This window comes from Anomaloglossus baeobatrachus, chromosome 12, assembly GCF_048569485.1.
Source record: "Anomaloglossus baeobatrachus isolate aAnoBae1 chromosome 12, aAnoBae1.hap1, whole genome shotgun sequence".
NCBI classification, from domain to species: Eukaryota; Metazoa; Chordata; class Amphibia; order Anura; family Aromobatidae; genus Anomaloglossus; species Anomaloglossus baeobatrachus.
Genome location: NC_134364.1, coordinates 135,468,883 through 135,492,284, shown reverse-complemented (window position 1 = coordinate 135,492,284; position 23,402 = coordinate 135,468,883). Strand labels below are relative to the sequence as shown.

Genomic DNA, 23,402 nt, shown 5'->3' with positions numbered 1-23,402 from the left:
ACACTAAACTTCAGGAAAGCAAATTTTAAACGGTTGAGAGATGATCTTAGTGCAATAAACTGGGATGATGTACTAAGTAATAAAAGTACACAAAGCAAATGGGAGACTTTTATGAGCATCCTGAATAGGGCTTGTGCAGAAAATATACCCTATGGGAACAAACAGGCTACAATTAGGAGGAAACCCCTATGGCTAAATAGAGCTGTAAGGGAAGCAATAAAAGAAAAACAGAAAGCCTTAAAAGAATTAAAGAGGGTAGGTAGTGATGAGGCATTATATAATTATAGAAAATTAAATAAAATATGTAAAAAGCAAATTAAGTTAGCTAAGTTTGAGACAAAGAGACTCATTGCGAGAGAAAGTAAAAATAATCCTAAAATATTCTTTAACTACATAAACAGTAAAAAACTGAAAAGCGATAGTGTTGGCCCCCTTAAAAATAGTCTTGGTGAAATGGTGGAAGGGGATGAGGGTAAAGCCAACCTGCTGAATGACTTTTTTTCTACGGTTTTTATACAAGAAAATGCCATGGCAGATGACATGACCAGTGATACCATAAATTCACCCTTGAATATTACCTGCTTAACCCAGCAGGAAGTACGCCGCCGCCTCGAAATCACTAAGGTTGACAAATCTCCGGGCCCGGATGGCATACACCCCAGAGTACTACAGGAATTGAGTTCTGTGATAGATAGACCATTATTTTTAATCTTCTCAGATTCCTTAATAACAGGGTCGGTACCGCAGGACTGGCGCATAGCAAATGTGGTGCCAATATTCAAAAAGGGGACAAAAACTGAGCCGGGAAATTATAGGCCGGTAAGTTTAACCTCTATGGTTGGTAAAATCCTTGAGGGTTTGTTGAGAGATGCTATACTGGAGTATCTCAAGAAAAATAACCTTATGACAGAGTATCAACATGGGTTTATGAGGGATCGATCCTGTCAAACTAATTTGATCAGCTTCTATGAAGAGGTAAATTCAAGCCTGGACCAGGGAAATGCAGTGGATGTTGTGTATATGGACTTTTCAAAAGCTTTTGATACGGTGCCACACAAAAGGTTGGTACATAAAATGAGAATAATGGGGATAGGGGAAAATATGTGTAACTGGGTTAAAAACTGGCTCAGTGATAGGAAACAAAGAGTGGTTATTAATGGTACGTACTCGGACTGGGTCTCAGTTCATAGTGGGGTACCACAGGGGTCAGTATTGGGCCCGCTTCTTTTCAACATATTTATAAATGACCTTGTTGGGGGCATGCGGAGTAGAATTTCAATATTTGCAGATGATACTAAACTCTGCAGGGTAATCAATACAGAGGAGGATAATTTTATATTACAGGGAGATTTATGTAAATTGGAGGATTGGGCTGAGAAGTGGCAATTGAAGTTTAATGTAGATAAATGTAAGGTCATGCACTTGGGTAGAGGAAATAACATTTATGATTATGTACTTAATTGTAGAACACTGGGTAAAACAGACACAGAAAAAGACTTGGGTGTATGGGTGGATGGTAAACTTCACTTTAGTGGCCAGTGTCAGGCAGCTGCTGCCAGGGCTAATAAAATAATGGGATGTATTAAAAGAGGTATAAGTGTTCATGAAAAAAATATAGTTCTACCTCTGTACAAGTCACTAGTGCGACCGCACTTAGAATACTGTGTACAATTCTGGTCACCGATATATAAGAAGGACATAGCTGAACTGGAGAGGGTGCAGAGAAGAGCCACCAAGATTATTAGAGGAATGGGGGGGCTGCAATACCAAGACAGGAAAAACGAAGGCTTAGGGGGGATCTAATCACAATGTATAAATATATGAGGGGACAGTACAGAGACCTTTCCAAAGATCTTTTTACACCTAGGCCTGCGACTGGAACACGGGGGCATCCGCTACGTCTTGAGGAAAGAAGGTTTAATCATAATCACAGACGAGGATTCTTTACTGTACGAGCAGTGAGACTGTGGAACTCTCTGCCGCATGATGTTGTAATGAGTGATCACTACTAACATTTAAGCAGAGCCTGGACGCCTTTCTTGAAAAATTTAATATTACCAGTTATGTATATTAGATTTTATGACAGGGTATTGATCCAGGGAACTAGTCTGATTGCCGGATGTGGAGTCAGGAAGGAAATTTTTTCCCCATTGGAACTTGTTTGCCACATTGGGGTTTTTTTGCCTTCCTCTGGATCAACATGTTAGGCTACGGGTTGAACTAGATGGACTTAGAGGCTCCCTTCAACCTTAAAAACTATGATACTATGATATATGTACTGTTGCTTATTTCAATATATGTTGATCAATTTTTTATTTTTTCTTCCCCCTTTTTTGTGAAAGGTCGCATTTTGGGACCATGGGTTATAGGATTCCCCAGTTGTGATACAATACGAATTATATATAAATATGTATTTTCTGTCATCAAATAATAGAAATAAATTTTGTTTTGAACACATATGTGTCTCAGTGATAGTATCACATACTGTTCAGTTTCTAATGTGTGGTTCCTGTGTGTTTCGATCCCATGGGTTGGAGGGGAGCACACGGAACTCACATTGATATAAGATGGGATATTGTCACCTTTGGCCCCTTCATTTGTGCAATTTTCCCTATTGATCTCCCTATATATGTATATGTGTATATATGTGCATGTATACAGTTAGGTCCAGAAATATTTGGACAGTGACACAATGTTCGCGAGTTGGGCTCTGCATGCCACCACATTGGATTTGAAATGAAACCTCTACAACAAAATTCAAGTGCAGATTGTAACGTTTAATTTGAAGGTTTGAACAAAAATATCTGATAGAAATTGTAGGAATTGTACACATTTCTTTACAAACACTCCACATTTTAGGAGGTCAAAAGTAATTGGACAAATAAACCAAACCCAAAGAAAATATTTTTATTTTCAATATTTTGTTGCGAATCCTTTGGAGGCAATCACTGCCTTAAGTCTGGAACCCATGGACATCACCAAACGCTGGGTTTCCTCCTTCTTAATGCTTTGCCAGGCCTTTACAGCCGCAGCCTTCAGGTCTTGCTTGTTTGTGGGTCTTTCCGTCTTAAGTCTGGATTTGAGCAAGTGAAATGCATGCTCAATTGGGTTAAGATCTGGTGATTGACTTGGCCATTGCAGAATGTTCCACTTTTTTGCACTCATGAACTCCTGGGTAGCTTTGGCTGTATGCTTGGGGTCATTGTCCATCTGTACTATGAAGCGCCGTCCGATCAACTTTGCGGCATTTGGCTGAATCTGGGCTGAAAGTATATCCCGGTACACTTCAGAATTCATCCGGCTACTCTTGTCTGCTGTTATGTCATCAATAAACACAAGTGACCCAGTGCCATTGAAAGCCATGCATGCCCATGCCATCACGTTGCCTCCACCATGTTTTACAGAGGATGTGGTGTGCTTTGGATCATGTGCCGTTCCCTTTCTTCTCCAAACTTTTTTCTTCCCATCATTCTGGTACAGGTTGATCTTTGTCTCATCTGTCCATAGAATACTTTTCCAGAACTGAGCTGGCTTCATGAGGTGTTTTTCAGCAAATTTAACTCTGGCCTGTCTATTTTTGGAATTGATGAATGGTTTGCATCTAGATGTGAACCCTTTGTATTTACTTTCATGGAGTCTTCTCTTTACAGTTGACTTAGAGACAGATACACCTACTTCACTGAGAGTGTTCTGGACTTCAGTTGATGTTGTGAACGGGTTCTTCTTCACCAAAGAAAGTATGCGGCGATCATCCACCACTGTTGTCATCCATGGACGCCCAGGCCTTTTTGAGTTCCCAAGCTCACCAGTCAATTCCTTTTTTCTCAGAATTTACCCGACTGTTGATTTTGCTACTCCAAGCATGTCTGCTATCTCTCTGATGGATTTTTTTCTTTTTTTTCAGCCTCAGGATGTTCTGCTTCACCTCAATTGAGAGTTCCTTAGACCGCATGTTGTCTGGTCACAGCAACAGCTTCCAAATGCAAAACCACACACCTGTAATCAACCCAGACCTTTTAACTACTTCATTGATTACAGGTTAACGAGGGAGACGCCTTCAGAGTTAATTGCAGCCCTTAGAGTCCCTTGTCCAATTACTTTTGGTCCCTTGAAAAAGAGGAGGCTATGCATTACAGAGCTATGATTCCTAAACCCTTTCTCCGATTTGGATGTGAAAACTCTCATATTGCAGCTGGGAGTGTGCACTTTCAGCCCATATTATATATATAATTGTATTTCTGAACATGTTTTTGTAAACAGCTAAAATAACAAAACTTGTGTCACTGTCCAAATATTTCTGGACCTAACTGTATATGTGTACATATATGGGATATGCTATTATCTGAATGATGAAAATTATATATGGGGTTTGAAATAATTTGTATTCTTCTTTGAAGGGGTGTGATGACTATATTTAACTTATCTCACTTAGTGACACTTTCCATCTTTATATATATATAAAAAAACTTCTGATGTATGCTTTGTTTTTATGTGTCTCCTACGGAACACAATAAGGTATTATGGATGTTTACTATTTAACTTATTTAGACGGACCTTTGGTGTTTTCTGCTGCCCTGTGTCATGTGATGTGCACATGTCTGTGCGCGCGCTCTCTGGCAGACTCTTCCGGGTGTATGCACCCTGCGGCCTCCTAATGCCCAATCGAATGCCCATTGACGTCATCGGGAGATTTCTCCCTCGGCGTGCGCAATAGGGCTGGAGAGCTGCGTTGTGCTATGCACAAGTTCCGGGGGCTGCTCACTGCGCGTGCGCCGCAATGACGTGCGCGCATCATCTGAGGACTAATTAACTGACTACGGGTATTTAACCTCACTACTTTGGGAACGCATGCACTTCCGCCCCTGCCTCCATCCCGCTGAGGAAGCGACAGCGACACGCGTTCGAGACTGGGAGCTACTTTCTTCCCCCCACCTCTTGTGCCCGCTGCTCACACTCTGTTCTAATATGGGTAAGCTTTATATCACTCTCTGAAACTTGTGGTATTAGTTATATAGACTAGCATTTGTCCTTAGTCAGTGTTAGAGCAGTTTTCCTTTTTCATTCATTTTCATGCAGCAGGTCTTTAGGATATGTTCACAGTTAAACTGATTTATACTTTTCCTGCTGCCTATTCATGAAATGCAGGTATTTTGACGGCATGAATTCTTATATCTGGGCACATATATACATATATGTGGGGGCTGATTGTTTGGTAGAGGTCCTCCTTTTGTACCCATACATATTGATGAATTAATTGTATTTTTAATCTATAGGTGTTTTTCTACATCTCTAATAAAGATTGTTATTTTTTATGAAAAAAAAGTACTCCGGTGTGTATATGTGTTCTTTGAAGCACATTCTTTTGAGAAAGATTTATCTCTGTGTGTGACGGGGCCTTTAGAAAGATGGTTTGAATGGCTTATTACACTGGAACTAGTAACAATAGGTCATCATGTATTGTTTGTGCGGCAACTAGACCTCACCTGTACCCGCTCCCCATAGATCCTAGAACAGAGGTCTTAAATGCATGGACAACCCTCACAAAAATATACCAATCTCTAGCCCACTTATATCCTCCCTATTATAAATAGTGGATACATTGCCCACCCAACTACAATGACTCCCTGTTAACCAGTAAGAATAGATAATTGCCCGATGTCTACATAGATTTAGTAGGTGTCCATAGATGAGTCCCTGACTAATTTAAAGCCAGAAACCAGGTAGCAGCCAGTTTTAAATCAATCCTCCCCATAATAACGGTAAACAAAACGCTTTGTAACTTTACACTAGAGACGCCCGAAAAGGAATTGTTGAACAATTGGGTCCCACTTCAGTTATGGTCTTTCAAAATAGGATGCTTGTCAAGTTAGGAATAATATTTGTTTACATTTCTGAGGAATTGGCCTTAACTATGTGCTGCATAGCTTTGTGTCAAGAAGATGGTATCCAAGCTTGTGGACAAGACAATGACTATGTATGCCGCCTCTGATGATGTCCCACCATCACCGCCTGAGGAATATGAGGCTCTGAGTGCAACCATTCCTGATGTATATGAACTGATGAGAGGACTACCACCGCCTCCCTCCCCCCGAATAACGTGCGCCAGCGTGGAATGTAGCCATGAGGATAGTCAAAGGGATAGGGACAGGATCTGACTTCCTCATGCTTAGTCTATTGGGAGAAGGGGTTCATCCTCAAGGGATGTGTTAACTCGGATGCCGTGAAGTAACCATCAGTATTAGACAGATCAAGAGACTAGACAGAAGTAGTGAGAGATTTTGGCTATCTCCAAGAGGGACTGTTATGGACAGTATTCAGTATTAAGTCAAACTATCAAAAACAGGATTCAAAATGGCGTTTGAGCTGTACTCAGACAAGGGACTTTCTGATCATAAGACTTTTGTGATGCATACTGACTTAGCTTAATATAAAATGATGAAACACATATACATACAGTATATATCTCACAATAAGCTCTTTTTTATGTTTACCTAATAGGGTTTACCCAACGGGAGCCCCCAACAAATCATTTGTTCCCCTGTGTTTGCAGCTCAAGGTTTTGGGGGAATACCATGATTCGGACCTTGCAGGGCATCCTGGGGTAAGGTTAGATCTCATACTACGTCACTTTTGGTGGCTCAGGATTTGTAGAGATGTCGTCTCTTACATGTCTGCTTGTACCATCTGTGCGCGGTCTAAATCATTGCACTGTCATCCGTCTGGGTGTTTGTTACCACTGGATGTACCTAACAAACCCTAACAAACCATTCTGCTGGTAACACTGTAATTTTGGTGGTGGTGGACAGGTTTTCTAAGAGGACTCACTTTGTGGCCCTACCTTCCCTATATAATGCCATGACGCTGGCTCAAGTTTTTATTCAGGAGGTGGTCAGACTCCATGGGGTTCTGTATGACATTGTGTCCGATAGGGGTATGTAGTTCATCGCAAAATTTTGGAGCTTTTTACTCCTGATGGTCATTAAGTTATCCCACTCCTCTGCTTTCCACCCACAGTCTAATGGTCATACAGAACGTATGAATCAAAACCTTGAACAGTACTTGCGCTATTCTGTGTCTGATAATCAGGAGGACTGGTTGGTGTTCCTTCCCCTGGCAGGAATTTCTATCAACAACCACTGTCCCAAGTCCTCAGGGGTGTCACCCTTTTTCTGTGTGCATGGCCAACATCCGCAGTTCTCTACTTTAGGTAAGAGTCACTCTTCTGCGGTAGCAGAGGCTGATTAGGCTGGTGCCAACTTGGCATCTCCATGGGTTCAAAGGCACTTGTGTGACATGAGCTCCAAGTATAAGCACGTAGCTGACTGTGGTTGTGTGCCAGGTCAGGACCTGTGTGTGGGTGATTGGGTGTGGTTGTCAAGAAAGAATATCCAACTAAAGGTGCTTTCTCTTTAGTTGTTTTATTGGCCCATTCAAGATCTATGCCCTTGTTAATCCACTGGCCTATTGCTTGTCCCTGCCTGCGGTATAAAAGATTCACAATATTTTCCATAAGTGACTGTTGAAGAGGTTCATGGAACTGAGAACCCTGCCACTGGCTCCTTCCTCTTTGGTGGTCGATGGGGCTCTGGAGTTTAAGGTCTTCAAGTTTTTGGGTTTGGTGCAGCGGTCCCTTCAGTATCTTGTGCAATGGCGGGGTTATGGTCCTGATGAGAGGACTTGGGTGCCTGCTTCCAACATCCATGCGTCCCTGGTCAGGTCCTTCCAGCCTAAGCATCCAGGGAAGTTAGGTTCATTTGCTCCTGAGGGTCTGGAGGCACCTTGTATAGGGAGGAGTACTGTCATGTGCTGTCTGCATCCACACTTGCGGATTGCAGCAACGGTGTTGGACCCTGCTCACACTGAAGAGTCCGAAAGATAACCTGGTTTCGCTTAGGCCCGTTTCACACATCAGGCATTTTGCCGGATCCGGCACGCATGCAGTACATTAATTTACAGTGGAAGCACACCATGTGGTTGTGTGGTTCACGCACAACCGCATTTGTCCGCATAGTGTCGTGCTTCCACTGTAAATGAATGTATTGTGCTGCATGCGTGCCGGATCCGGCGAAATGCCGGGCCGGATGTGTGAAACGGGCCTTAGACGCTCAGCTTTGCTGGGCATTGGCTGAGTTGTTTTCGCTGCTTCCAGCCATACAGAAAATAATCCTTTTTGGAGCAGTGTGCAAAACGTCTGACGTCTGAGAGGCAGGTTGTTGATTGCCATCCACACCTGGCCTCTTCCTATTTAAGGCTGGGGAGTGTGTTAGGAGATCGCTCCAGCGATCCTGGTCTTCGTTCATGGCAATCTGCAGTTGCTATTTTGTGTGGTGTGAATGTTCCCCTATTATGCAGTTACTCCCTACCCTTTTCTTTATTCCCCTGTACACATATTGTCTTTCCTTTGTGTTTTACTGCAGTGTGTACAAGTTTTCTTTCTCCCTTGTCTGTGCCTTTCTGTGGGGTTTTGTCACTGGGCTTGCGGCCCACTCCAAGGGAGGGGGGAGTAAAATCAGGGCTCAGACAGGAATTGGAGTCTTGCTGGGGGCTCAGACCTGGCTACCATCAAGCTTACCTCTGAGAGGAGGACCAGCACAAGGTCTCCAGTTTAAGGGCCAGTCTAGAGGCCCCTGTTCTGTCATTACATACTCTGTGACAGCATGCTAACAAGAAAACACTGTATACATTACATGTTTTCTCATGCATTTTCTAATGTTCTTTTTTACCCATTCAATTGAATATATAAAACAAAAAAAGATGAAAAGGTTAAAAGAATTAGCACCAGACACGCCATAGTTAAAGAAAAAAAAGCCTTTTGTGAATGACACTTTAGAAATCTCATTTGCTTTTCTGCTACTGTCGTACGCCTCATTTTTTCGTACTTTTGTCAACTACTGATCACCCTCCACTTGTCCTGATCTTCCTTGGTCTGGTTATAAGTGAAGGTTTGAGACAACAAATAATATACAAAGGTTTTCACAATCAGTGAGAAGTTAAAGTGAGATAAAAGGGCCGTCAGCCGATTACATCTAAGGATGAAACATGCAGTGCTGAGGTTCAGTGCTGGCCTGACCGCCCTGTACTGAGCCGGCCTCCTCCTGCACGGGGCACACCTCTCGCCTCCGCCGCCGTCTGCGCGGGGCAAACCTCTCTCCTCCGCTGCTGCCGTCTGCACGGGGCAGACCGCTCTCCTCCGCTGCCGTCTGTACGGGGCAGACCGCTCTCCTCCGCTGCCGTCTGTACGGGGCAGACCGCTCTCCTCCGCTGCCGCCGTCTGCACGGGGCAGACCGCTCTCCTCCGCTGCCGCCGTCTGCACGGGGCAGACCGCTCTCCTCCGCTGCCGCCGTCTGCACGGGGCAGACCGCTCTCCTCCGCTGCCGCCGTCTGCACGGGGCAGACCGCTCTCCTCCGCTGCCGCCGTCTGCACGGGGCAGACCGCTCTCCTCCGCTGCCGCCGTCTGCACGGGGCAGACCGCTCTCCTCCGCTGCCGCCGTCTGTACGGGGCAGACCGCTCTCCTCCGCTGCCGCCGTCTGTACGGGGCAGACCGCTCTCCTCCGCTGCCGTCTGTACGGGGCAGACCGCTCTCCTCCGCTGCCGTCTGTACGGGGCAGACCGCTCTCCTCCGCTGCCGTCTGTACGGGGCAGACCGCTCTCCTCCGCTGCCGTCTGTACGGGGCAGACCGCTCTCCTCCGCTGCCGTCTGTACGGGGCAGACCGCTCTCCTCCGCTGCCGTCTGTACGGGGCAGACCGCTCTCCTCCGCTGCCGTCTGTACGGGGCAGACCGCTCTCCTCCGCTGCCGTCTGTACGGGGCAGACCGCTCTCCTCCGCTGCCGTCTGTACGGGGCAGACCGCTCTCCTCCGCTGCCGTCTGTACGGGGCAGACCGCTCTCCTCCGCTGCCGTCTGTACGGGGCAGACCGCTCTCCTCCGCTGCCGTCTGTACGGGGCAGACCGCTCTCCTCCGCTGCCGTCTGTACGGGGCAGACCGCTCTCCTCCGCTGCCGTCTGTACGGGGCAGACCGCTCTCCTCCGCTGCCGTCTGTACGGGGCAGACCGCTCTCCTCCGCCGCCGTCTGTACGGGGCAGACCTCTCGCCTCCGCCGCCGTCTGTACGGGGCAGACCTCTCGCCTCCGCCGCCGTCTGTACGGGGCAGACCTCTCGCCTCCGCCGCCGTCTGTACGGGGCAGACCTCTCGCCTCCGCCGCCGTCTGTACGGGGCAGACCTCTCGCCTCCGCCGCCGTCTGTACGGGGCAGACCTCTCGCCTCCGCCTGTACGGGGCAGACCTCTCTCCTCCGCTGCCGTCTGTACGGGGCAGACCTCTCTCCTCCGCTGCCGTCTGTACGGGGCAGACCTCTCTCCTCCGCTGCCGTCTGTACGGGGCAGACCGCTCTCCTCCGCTGCCGTCTGTACGGGGCAGACCGCTCTCCTCCGCTGCCGTCTGTACGGGGCAGACCGCTCTCCTCCGCTGCCGTCTGTACGGGGCAGACCGCTCTCCTCCGCTGCCGTCTGTACGGGGCAGACCGCTCTCCTCCGCTGCCGTCTGTACGGGGCAGACCTCTCTCCTCCGCCGCCGTCTGTACGGGGCAGACCTCTCGCCTCCGCCGCCGTCTGTACGGGGCAGACCTCTCGCCTCCGCCGCCGTCTGTACGGGGCAGACCTCTCGCCTCCGCCGCCGTCTGTACGGGGCAGACCTCTCGCCTCCGCCGCCGTCTGTACGGGGCAGACCTCTCGCCTCCGCCGCCGTCTGTACGTGGCAGACCTCTCGCCTCCGCCGCCGTCTGTACGGGGCAGACCTCTCGCCTCCGCCGCCGTCTGTACGGGGCAGACCTCTCGCCTCCGCCGCCGTCTGTACGGGGCAGACCTCTCGCCTCCGCCGCCGTCTGTACGGGGCAGACCTCTCGCCTCCGCCGCCGTCTGTACGGGGCAGACCTCTCGCCTCCGCCGCCGTCTGTACGGGGCAGACCTCTCTCCTCCGCCGCCGTCTGTACGGGGCAGACCTCTCTCCTCCGCCGCCGTCTGTACGGGGCAGACCTCTCTCCTCCGCTGCCGTCTGTACGGGGCAGACCTCTCGCCTCCCGCTGCCGTCTGCACGGGGCAGACCGCTCTCCTCCGCTGCCGTCTGCACGGGGCAGACCGCTCTCCTCCGCTGCCGTCTGCACGGGGCAGACCGCTCTCCTCCGCTGACGTATGTACGGGGCAGACCGCTCTCCTCCGCTGACGTATGTACGGGGCAGACCGCTCTCCTCCGCTGCCGTCTGCACGGGGCAGACCTCTCGCCTCCGCTGACGTATGTACGGGGCAGACCTCTCGCCTCCGCTGCCGTCTGTACGGCGCAGACCGCTCTCCTCCGCTGCCGTCTGTACGGGGCAGACCTCTCTCCTCCGCTGACGTATGTACGGGGCAGACCTCTCTCCTCCGCTGACGTATGTACGGGGCAGACCTCTCTCCTCCGCTGACGTATGTACGGGGCAGACCGCTCTCCTCCGCTGCCGTCTGCACGGGGCAGACCTCTCGCCTCCGCTGACGTATGTACGGGGCAGACCTCTCGCCTCCGCTGCCGTCTGCACGGGGCAGACCGCTCTCCTCCGCTGCCGTCTGTACGGGGCAGACCTCTCTCCTCCGCTGACGTATGTACGGGGCAGACCTCTCTCCTCCGCTGACGTATGTACGGGGCAGACCTCTCTCCTCCGCTGACGTATGTACGGGGCAAACCGCTCTCCTCCGCTGCCGTATGTACGGGGCAGACCTCTCTCCTCCGCTGACGTATGTACGGGGCAGACCCCTCGCCTCCGCTGCCGTCTGTACGGGGCAGACCTCTCTCCTGCGCTGACGTATGTACGGGGCAGACCTCTTTCCTCCGCTGCCGTCTGTACGGGGCAGACCTCTCTCCTCCGCTGCCGTCTGTACGGGGCAGACCTCTCTCCTCCGCTGCCGTCTGTACGGGGCAGACCTCTCTCCTCCGCTGCCGTCTGTACGGGGCAGACCGCTCTCCTCCGCTGCCGTCTGTACGGGGCAGACCGCTCTCCTCCGCTGCCGTCTGTACGGGGCAGACCGCTCTCCTCCGCTGACGTATGTACGGGGCAGACCGCTCTCCTCCGCCGCCGTCTGTACGGGGCAGACCGCTCTCCTCCGCCGCCGTCTGGACGGGGCAGACCGCTCTCCTCCGCCGCCGTCTGGACGGGGCAGACCGCTCTCCTCCGCCGCCGTCTGGACGGGGCAGACCTCTCTCCTCCGCCGCCGTCTGGACGGGGCAGACCTCTCTCCTCCGCCGCCGTCTGGACGGGGCAGACCTCTCTCCTCCGCCGCCGTCTGTACGGGGCAGACCTCTTTCCTCCGCTGCCGTCTGTACGGGGCAGACCTCTTTCCTCCGCTGCCGTCTGTACGGGGCAGACCGCTCTCCTCCGCTGCCGTCTGTACGGGGCAGACCGCTCTCCTCCGCTGCCGTCTGTACGGGGCAGACCTCTCGCCTCTGCTGCCGTCTGTACGGGGCAGACCGCTCTCCTCCGCTGCCGTCTGTACGGGGCAGACCTCTCGCCTCTGCTGCCGTCTGTACGGGGCAGACCGCTCTCCTCCGCTGCCGTCTGTACGGGGCAGACCGCTCTCCTCCGCTGCCGTCTGTACGGGGCAGACCTCTCTCCTCCGCTGCCGTCTGTACGGGGCAGACCTCTCTCCTCCGCTGCCGTCTGTACGGGGCAGACCTCTCGCCTCCGCTGCCGTCTATACGGGGCAGACCTCTCTCCTCCGCTGCCGTCTGTACGGGGCAGACCTCTCTCCTCCGCTGCCGTCTGTACGGGGCAGACCGCTCTCCTCTGCCGCCGTCTGTACGGGGCAGACCGCTCTCCTCCGCCGCCGTCTGTACGGGGCAGACCGCTCTCCTCCGCTGCCGTCTGTACGGGGCAGACCGCTCTCCTCCGCTGCCGTCTGTACGGGGCAGACCGCTCTCCTCCGCTGCCGTCTGTACGGGGCAGACCTCTCTCCTCCGCTGCCGTCTGTACGGGGCAGACCTCTCTCCTCCGCTGCCGTCTGTACGGGGCAGACCGCTCTCCTCCGCTGCCGTCTGTACGGGGCAGACCTCTCGCCTCCGCTGCCGTCTGTACGGGGCAGACCTCTCGCCTCCGCTGCCGTCTGTACGGGGCAGACCTCTCTCCTCCGCTGCCGTCTGGACGGGGCAGACCGCTCTCCTCCGCTGCCGTCTGGACGGGGCAGACCTCTCTCCTCCGCTGCCGTCTGCACGGGGCAGACCGCTCTCCTCCGCTGCCGTCTGTACGGGGCAGACCTCTCACCTCCGCTGCCGTCTGTACGGGGCAGACCTCTCGCCTCCGCCGCCGTCTGTACGGGGCAGACCTCTCGCCTCCGCTGCCGTCTGGACGGGGCAGACCTCTCGCCTCCGCTGCCGTATGTACGGGGCAGACCTCTCGCCTCCGCTGCCGTCTGTACGGGGCAGACCTCTTTCCTCCGCTGCCGTCTGTACGGGGCAGACCCCTCGCCTCCGCTGCCGTCTGTACGGGGCAGACCGCTCTCCTCCGCTGCCGTCTGTACGGGGCAGACCTCTCTCCTCCGCTGCCGTCTGTACGGGGCAGACCTCTCTCCTCCGCTGCCGTATGTACGGGGCAGACCTCTCGCCTCCGCTGTTTGCCCAGACCGCACCGTTCCGCTGACACCGATGTGGCGGCGCCAGGTGTCAGGCAGCAGACGGTCACACTCCCCTGGCTCAGGGGTGCACTGACAGATTACATCGCCCCGCCCCCCGCTAGAGCAAGTCTGTGCAATGCATGACAGGAAACCCTGGTATCGCGACACAACCTCTGTCGGCAGCCATATGTGTTTCCGAGGACTCGGGCTGTTTGTTTCCGCCGCGGATCCGCAGAGAAGTCCAAAATGCGCAGCTCGATTGGTGCACGAGCACTTGATTTATGCTGAACGCTCATGTGACAGCAGCCAATCAGCAGCCTTGTTGTAGCGTGCGTTCCACTCATAGTACTATGCGTTCCATGTATAGTTCTGTGCGTGACTGCGCCGGGGACACAGCTGCCGGGCAAGCATGGACTCCGGGCCGGAAGAGCTGATGCCGCGGCTGCTGCCGGTGGGAAAGTGCGAGCTGATGGACGACTACGACCCCGCCGTTCCCCCCCGAACACCGCAGGAGTATTTAAGGCGGGTCCAGTAAGTAGCACGTAACGCTGTGTATCAGTGACGTCACACGTGTCCGAGGGTGCCCGAGATCCAGGGTATGATGGTGGGGGGCTCTGTAGTGCATGTCCTGGGGCTGCAGTGTATGATGGTGGGGGGCTCTGTAGTGTATATCCTGGGGCTGCAGGGTATGATGGTGGGGGGCTCTGTAGTACATGTCCTGGGGCTGCAGGGTATGATGGTGGGGGGCTCTGTAGTGTATATCCTGGGGCTGCAGTGTATGATGGTGGGGGGGCTCTGTAGTGCATGTCCTGGGGCTGCAGGGTATGATGGTGGGGGGCTCTGTAGTGCATGTCCTGGGGCTGCAGTGTATGATGGTGGGGGGCTCTGTAGTGCATGTCCTGGGGCTGCAGGGTATGATGGTGGGGGGCTCTGTAGTGTATATCCTGGGGCTGCAGTGTGTGATGGTGGGGGGCTCTGTAGTGTATATCCTGGGGCTGCAGGGTATGATGGTGGGGGGCTCTGTAGTGTATATCCTGGGGCTGCAGTGTATGATGGTGGGGGGCTCTGTAGTGTATATCCTGGGGCTGCAGTGTGTGATGGTGGGGGGCTCTGTAGTGTATATCCTGGGGCTGCAGTGTATGATGGTGGGGGGCTCTGTAGTGCATGTCCTGGGGCTGCAGTGTATGATGGTGGGGGGCTCTGTAGTGCATGTCCTGGGGCTGCAGTGTATGATGGTGGGGGGCTCTGTAGTGTATATCCTGGGGCTGCAGTGTATGATGGTGGGGGGCTCTGTAGTGTATATCCTGGGGCTGCAGGGTATGATGGTGGGGGGCTCTGTAGTGTATATCCTGGGGCTGCAGGGTATGATGGTGGGGGGCTCTGTAGTGTATATCCTGGGGCTGCAGGGTATGATGGTGGGGGGCTCTGTAGTGTATATCCTGGGGCTGCAGTGTATGATGGTGGGGGGCTCTGTAGTGTATGTCCTGGGGCTGCAGGGTATGATGGTGGGGGGCTCTGTAGTGCATGTCCTGGGGCTGCAGTGTATGATGGTGGGGGGCTCTGTAGTGTATATCCTGGGGCTGCAGGGTGTGATGGTGGGGGGCTCTGTAGTGCATGTCCTGGGGCTGCAGTGTATGATGGTGGGGGGCTCTGTAGTGCATGTCCTGGGGCTGCAGGGTATGATGGTGGGGGGCTCTGTAGTGTATATCCTGGGGCTGCAGGGTATGATGGTGGGGGGCTCTGTAGTGCATGTCCTGGGGCTGCAGGGTATGATGGTGGGGGGCTCTGTAGTGTATGTCCTGGGGCTGCAGTGTATGATGGTGGGGGGCTCTGTAGTGCATGTCCTGGGGCTGCAGTGTATGATGGTGGGGGGCTCTGTAGTGTATATCCTGGGGCTGCAGTGTATGATGGTGGGGGGCTCTGTAGTGTATATCCTGGGGCTGCAGTGTATGATGGTGGGGGGCTCTGTAGTGCATGTCCTGGGGCTGCAGGGTATGATGGTGGGGGGCTCTGTAGTGCATGTCCTGGGGCTGCAGTGTATGATGGTGGGGGGGCTCTGTAGTGCATGTCCTGGGGCTGCAGGGTATGATGGTGGGGGGTCTGTAGTACATGTCCTGGGGCTGCAGTGTATGATGGTGGGGGGCTCTGTAGTACATGTCCTGGGGCTGCAGGGTATGATGGTGGGGGGCTCTGTAGTGTATGTCCTGGGGCTGCAGGGTGTGATGGTGGGGGGCTCTGTAGTGTATATCCTGGGGCTGCAGGGTATGATGGTGGGGGGCTCTGTAGTGTATGTCCTGGGGCTGCAGTGTATGATGGTGGGGGGCTCTGTAGTGCATGTCCTGGGGCTGCAGGGTATGATGGTGGGGGGCTCTGTAGTGCATGTCCTGGGGCTGCAGGGTATGATGGTGGGGGGCTCTGTAGTGCATGTCCTGGGGCTGCAGGGTATGATGGTGGGGGGCTCTGTAGTGTATGTCCTGGGGCTGCAGTGTATGATGGTGGGGGGCTCTGTAGTGCATGTCCTGGGGCTGCAGTGTATGATGGTGGGGGGCTCTGTAGTGTATATCCTGGGGCTGCAGTGTATGATGGTGGGGGGCTCTGTAGTGTATATCCTGGGGCTGCAGTGTATGATGGTGGGGGGCTCTGTAGTGCATGTCCTGGGGCTGCAGGGTATGATGGTGGGGGGCTCTGTAGTGCATGTCCTGGGGCTGCAGTGTATGATGGTGGGGGGGCTCTGTAGTGCATGTCCTGGGGCTGCAGGGTATGATGGTGGGGGGTCTGTAGTACATGTCCTGGGGCTGCAGTGTATGATGGTGGGGGGCTCTGTAGTACATGTCCTGGGGCTGCAGGGTGTGATGGTGGGGGGCTCTGTAGTGTATATCCTGGGGCTGCAGGGTATGATGGTGGGGGGCTCTGTAGTGTATATCCTGGGGCTGCAGGGTATGATGGTGGGGGGCTCTGTAGTGTATATCCTGGGGCTGCAGTGTATGATGGTGGGGGGCTCTGTAGTGTATATCCTGGGGCTGCAGGGTATGATGGTGGGGGGCTCTGTAGTGCATGTCCTGGGGCTGCAGTGTATGATGGTGGGGGGCTCTGTAGTGCATGTCCTGGGGCTGCAGTGTATGATGGTGGGGGGCTCTGTAGTGCATGTCCTGGGGCTGCAGTGTATGATGGTGGGGGGCTCTGTAGTGTATATCCTGGGGCTGCAGGGTATGATGGTGGGGGGCTCTGTAGTGTATATCCTGGGGCTGCAGGGTGTGATGGTGGGGGGCTCTGTAGTGCATGTCCTGGGGCTGCAGGGTATGATGGTGGGGGGCTCTGTAGTGTATATCCTGGGGCTGCAGGGTATGATGGTGGGGGGCTCTGTAGTGTATATCCTGGGGCTGCAGTGTATGATGGTGGGGGGCTCTGTAGTGTATATCCTGGGGCTGCAGGGTATGATGGTGGGGGGCTCTGTAGTGTATATCCTGGGGCTGCAGGGTATGATGGTGGGGGGCTCTGTAGTGTATATCCTGGGGCTGCAGTGTATGATGGTGGGGGGCTCTGTAGTGCATGTCCTGGGGCTGTAGTGTATGATGGTGGGGGGCTCTGTAGTGCATGTCCTGGGGCTGCAGGGTATGATGGTGGGGGGCTCTGTAGTGTATATCCTGGGGCTGCAGTGTATGATGGTGGGGGGCTCTGTAGTGTATATCCTGGGGCTGCAGTGTATGATGGTGGGGGGCTCTGTAGTGTATATCCTGGGGCTGCAGGGTATGATGGTGGGGGGCTCTGTAGTGTATATCCTGGGGCTGCAGTGTATGATGGTGGGGGGCTCTGTAGTGTATATCCTGGGGCTGCAGGGTATGATGGTGGGGGGCTCTGTAGTGCATGTCCTGGGGCTGCAGTGTATGATGGTGGGGGGCTCTGTAGTGCATGTCCTGGGGCTGCAGTGTATGATGGTGGGGGGCTCTGTAGTGTATATCCTGGGGCTGCAGGGTATGATGGTGGGGGGCTCTGTAGTGTATATCCTGGGGCTGCAGGGTGTGATGGTGGGGGGCTCTGTAGTGCATGTCCTGGGGCTGCAGGGTATGATGGTGGGGGGCTCTGTAGTGTATATCCTGGGGCTGCAGGGTATGATGGTGGGGGGCTCTGTAGTGCATGTCCTGGGGCTGCAGGGTATGATGGTGGGGGGCTCTGTAGTGTATATCCTGGGGCTGCAGTGTATGATGGTGGGGGGCTCTGTAGTGCATGTCCTGGGGCTGCAGTGTATGATGGTGGGGGGCTCTGTAGTGTATATCCTGGGGCTGCAGTGTATGATGGTGGGGGGCTCTGTAGTGTATATCCTGGGGCTGCAGGGTGTGATGGTGGGGGGCTCTGTAGTGTATATCCTGGGGCTGCAGGGTATGATGGTGGGGGGCTCTGTAGTGTATATCCTGGGGCTGCAGGGTGTGATGGTGGGGGGCTCTGTAGTGTATATCCTGGGGCTGCAGGGTGTGATGGTGGGGGGCTCTGTAGTGCATGTCCTGGGGCTGCAGTGTATGATGGTGGGGGGCTCTGTAGTGTATATCCTGGGGCTGCAGGGTATGATGGTGGGGGGCTCTGTAGTGTATATCCTGGGGCTGCAGTGTATGATGGTGGGGGGCTCTGTAGTGTATATCCTGGGGCTGCAGTGTATGATGGTGGGGGGCTCTGTAGTGTATGTCCTGGGGCTGCAGTGTATGATGGTGGGGGGCTCTGTAGTGTATATCCTGGGGCTGCAGGGTATGATGGTGGGGGGCTCTGTAGTGCATGTCCTGGGGCTGCAGTGTATGATGGTGGGGGGCTCTGTAGTGTATATCCTGGGGCTGCAGTGTATGATGGTGGGGGGCTCTGTAGTGCATGTCCTGGGGCTGCAGTGTATGATGGTGGGGGGCTCTGTAGTGCATGTCCTGGGGCTGCAGTGTATGATGGTGGGGGGCTCTGTAGTGTATATCCTGGGGCTGCAGGGTATGATGGTGGGGGGCTCTGTAGTGTATATCCTGGGGCTGCAGGGTATGATGGTGGGGGGCTCTGTAGTGTATATCCTGGGGCTGCAGTGTATGATGGTGGGGGGCTCTGTAGTGTATATCCTGGGGCTGCAGGGTATGATGGTGGGGGGCTCTGTAGTGTATATCCTGGGGCTGCAGTGTATGATGGTGGGGGGCTCTGTAGTGTATGTCCTGGGGCTGCAGGGTGTGATGGTGGGGGGCTCTGTAGTGTATATCCTGGGGCTGCAGTGTATGATGGTGGGGGGCTCTGTAGTGCATGTCCTGGGGCTGCAGTGTATGATGGTGGGGGGCTCTGTAGTGTATATCCTGGGGCTGCAGGGTATGATGGTGGGGGGCTCTGTAGTGTATATCCTGGGGCTGCAGGGTATGATGGTGGGGGGCTCTGTAGTGCATGTCCTGGGGCTGCAGGGTATGATGGTGGGGGGCTCTGTAGTGTATATCCTGGGGCTGCAGGGTATGATGGTGGGGGGCTCTGTAGTGCATGTCCTGGGGCTGCAGTGTATGATGGTGGGGGGCTCTGTAGTGCATGTCCTGGGGCTGCAGTGTATGATGGTGGGGGGCTCTGTAGTGTATATCCTGGGGCTGCAGGGTATGATGGTGGGGGGCTCTGTAGTGTATATCCTGGGGCTGCAGTGTATGATGGTGGGGGGCTCTGTAGTGCATGTCCTGGGGCTGCAGTGTATGATGGTGGGGGGCTCTGTAGTGTATATCCTGGGGCTGCAGGGTATGATGGTGGGGGGCTCTGTAGTGTATATCCTGGGGCTGCAGTGTATGATGGTGGGGGGCTCTGTAGTGCATGTCCTGGGGCTGCAGTGTATGATGGTGGGGGGCTCTGTAGTGTATATCCTGGGGCTGCAGGGTATGATGGTGGGGGGCTCTGTAGTGCATGTCCTGGGGCTGCAGGGTATGATGGTGGGGGGCTCTGTAGTGTATATCCTGGGGCTGCAGTGTATGATGGTGGGGGGCTCTGTAGTGCATGTCCTGGGGCTGCAGTGTATGATGGTGGGGGGCTCTGTAGTGCATGTCCTGGGGCTGCAGGGTATGATGGTGGGGGGCTCTGTAGTGTATGTCCTGGGGCTGCAGTGTATGATGGTGGGGGGCTCTGTAGTGCATGTCCTGGGGCTGCAGGGTATGACGGTGGGGGGCTCTGTAGTGTATATCCTGGGGCTGCAGTGTATGATGGTGGGGGGCTCTGTAGTGCATGTCCTGGGGCTGCAGGGTATGATGGTGGGGGGCTCTGTAGTGTATATCCTGGGGCTGCAGGGTATGATGGTGGGGGGCTCTGTAGTGCATGTCCTGGGGCTGCAGTGTATGATGGTGGGGGGCTCTGTAGTGTATATCCTGGGGCTGCAGTGTATGATGGTGGGGGGCTCTGTAGTGCATGTCCTGGGGCTGCAGTGTATGATGGTGGGGGGCTCTGTAGTGCATGTCCTGGGGCTGCAGTGTATGATGGTGGGGGGCTCTGTAGTGTATATCCTGGGGCTGCAGTGTATGATGGTGGGGGGCTCTGTAGTGTATATCCTGGGGCTGCAGGGTATGATGGTGGGGGGCTCTGTAGTGTATATCCTGGGGCTGCAGGGTATGATGGTGGGGGGCTCTGTAGTGTATATCCTGGGGCTGCAGTGTATGATGGTGGGGGGCTCTGTAGTGCATGTCCTGGGGCTGCAGTGTATGATGGTGGGGGGCTCTGTAGTGTATATCCTGGGGCTGCAGGGTATGATGGTGGGGGGCTCTGTAGTGTATATCCTGGGGCTGCAGTGTATGATGGTGGGGGGCTCTGTAGTGTATATCCTGGGGCTGCAGGGTATGATGGTGGGGGGCTCCGTAGTGTATATCCTGGGGCTGCAGTGTATGATGGTGGGGGGCTCTGTAGTGCATGTCCTGGGGCTGCAGGGTATGATGGTGGGGGGCTCTGTAGTGCATGTCCTGGGGCTGCAGTGTATGATGGTGGGGGGCTCTGTAGTGCATGTCCTGGGGCTGCAGGGTATGATGGTGGGGGGCTCTGTAGTGCATGTCCTGGGGCTGCAGTGTATGATGGTGGGGGGCTCTGTAGTGTATATCCTGGGGCTGCAGGGTATGATGGTGGGGGGCTCTGTAGTGTTTATCCTGGGGCTGCAGGGTATGATGGTGGGGGGCTCTGTAGTGCATGTCCTGGGGCTGCAGTGTATGATGGTGGGGGGCTCTGTAGTGCATGTCCTGGGGCTGCAGTGTATGATGGTGGGGGGCTCTGTAGTGTATGTCCTGGGGCTGCAGGGTATGATGGTGGGGGGCTCTGTAGTGTATATCCTGGGGCTGCAGTGTATGATGGTGGGGGGCTCTGTAGTGTTTATCCTGGGGCTGCAGGGTATGATGGTGGGGGGCTCTGTAGTGTATATCCTGGGGCTGCAGTGTATGATGGTGGGGGGCTCTGTAGTGTATATCCTGGGGCTGCAGTGTATGATGGTGGGGGGCTCTGTAGTGTATATCCTGGGGCTGCAGGGTATGATGGTGGGGGGCTCTGTAGTGCATGTCCTGGGGCTGCAGTGTATGATGGTGGGGGGCTCTGTAGTGCATGTCCTGGGGCTGCAGGGTATGATGGTGGGGGGCTCTGTAGTGCATGTCCTGGGGCTGCAGGGTATGATGGTGGGGGGCTCTGTAGTGCATGTCCTGGGGCTGCAGTGTATGATGGTGGGGGGCTCTGTAGTGTATATCCTGGGGCTGCAGTGTATGATGGGGGGGGGCTCTGTAGTGTATATCCTGGGGCTGCAGTGTATGATGGTGGGGGGCTCTGTAGTGCATGTCCTGGGGCTGCAGTGTATGATGGTGGGGGGCTCTGTAGTGTATATCCTGGGGCTGCAGTGTATGATGGTGGGGGGCTCTGTAGTGCATGTCCTGGGGCTGCAGTGTATGATGGTGGGGGGCTCTGTAGTGCATGTCCTGGGGCTGCAGTGTATGATGGTGGGGGGCTCTGTAGTGTATATCCTGGGGCTGCAGGGTATGATGGTGGGGGGCTCTGTAGTGTATATCCTGGGGCTGCAGGGTATGATGGTGGGGGGCTCTGTAGTGTATATCCTGGGGCTGCAGTGTATGATGGTGGGGGGCTCTGTAGTGTATATCCTGGGGCTGCAGGGTATGATGGTGGGGGGCTCTGTAGTGTATATCCTGGGGCTGCAGTGTATGATGGTGGGGGGCTCTGTAGTGTATGTCCTGGGGCTGCAGGGTGTGATGGTGGGGGGCTCTGTAGTGTATATCCTGGGGCTGCAGTGTATGATGGTGGGGGGCTCTGTAGTGCATGTCCTGGGGCTGCAGTGTATGATGGTGGGGGGCTCTGTAGTGTATATCCTGGGGCTGCAGGGTATGATGGTGGGGGGCTCTGTAGTGTATATCCTGGGGCTGCAGGGTATGATGGTGGGGGGCTCTGTAGTGCATGTCCTGGGGCTGCAGGGTATGATGGTGGGGGGCTCTGTAGTGTATATCCTGGGGCTGCAGGGTATGATGGTGGGGGGCTCTGTAGTGCATGTCCTGGGGCTGCAGTGTATGATGGTGGGGGGCTCTGTAGTGCATGTCCTGGGGCTGCAGTGTATGATGGTGGGGGGCTCTGTAGTGTATATCCTGGGGCTGCAGGGTATGATGGTGGGGGGCTCTGTAGTGTATATCCTGGGGCTGCAGTGTATGATGGTGGGGGGCTCTGTAGTGCATGTCCTGGGGCTGCAGTGTATGATGGTGGGGGGCTCTGTAGTGTATATCCTGGGGCTGCAGGGTATGATGGTGGGGGGCTCTGTAGTGTATATCCTGGGGCTGCAGTGTATGATGGTGGGGGGCTCTGTAGTGCATGTCCTGGGGCTGCAGTGTATGATGGTGGGGGGCTCTGTAGTGTATATCCTGGGGCTGCAGGGTATGATGGTGGGGGGCTCTGTAGTGCATGTCCTGGGGCTGCAGGGTATGATGGTGGGGGGCTCTGTAGTGTATATCCTGGGGCTGCAGTGTATGATGGTGGGGGGCTCTGTAGTGCATGTCCTGGGGCTGCAGTGTATGATGGTGGGGGGCTCTGTAGTGCATGTCCTGGGGCTGCAGGGTATGATGGTGGGGGGCTCTGTAGTGTATGTCCTGGGGCTGCAGTGTATGATGGTGGGGGGCTCTGTAGTGCATGTCCTGGGGCTGCAGGGTATGACGGTGGGGGGCTCTGTAGTGTATATCCTGGGGCTGCAGTGTATGATGGTGGGGGGCTCTGTAGTGCATGTCCTGGGGCTGCAGGGTATGATGGTGGGGGGCTCTGTAGTGTATATCCTGGGGCTGCAGGGTATGATGGTGGGGGGCTCTGTAGTGCATGTCCTGGGGCTGCAGTGTATGATGGTGGGGGGCTCTGTAGTGTATATCCTGGGGCTGCAGGGTATGATGGTGGGGGGCTCTGTAGTGTATGTCCTGGGGCTGCAGGGTATGATGGTGGGGGGCTCTGTAGTGCATGTCCTGGGGCTGCAGTGTATGATGGTGGGGGGCTCTGTAGTGCATGTCCTGGGGCTGCAGGGTATGATGGTGGGGGGCTCTGTAGTGCATGTCCTGGGGCTGCAGGGTATGATGGTGGGGGGCTCTGTAGTGTATATCCTGGGGCTGCAGGGTATGATGGTGGGGGGCTCTGTAGTGTATATCCTGGGGCTGCAGTGTATGATGGTGGGGGGCTCTGTAGTGTATATCCTGGGGCTGCAGTGTATGATGGTGGGGGGCTCTGTAGTGTATATCCTGGGGCTGCAGGGTATGATGGTGGGGGGCTCTGTAGTGCATGTCCT

General features: G+C 54.6%; 1 protein-coding gene across 1 annotated transcript in view; it reads left to right on the top strand.

The window, feature by feature from the left end:
* The first annotated feature begins 13,906 nt into the window (after window positions 1–13,906).
* Window positions 13,907–23,402, top strand: part of GEMIN2 (gem nuclear organelle associated protein 2) — a 106,075-nt gene continuing 96,579 nt past the window's right edge. The window contains exon 1 of the mRNA XM_075330784.1: window positions 13,907–14,167. Within this exon, the coding sequence (XP_075186899.1) occupies window positions 14,046–14,167 (122 nt within the window). The 5' untranslated portion in view covers window positions 13,907–14,045. The remainder of the gene's footprint in view (window positions 14,168–23,402) is intronic.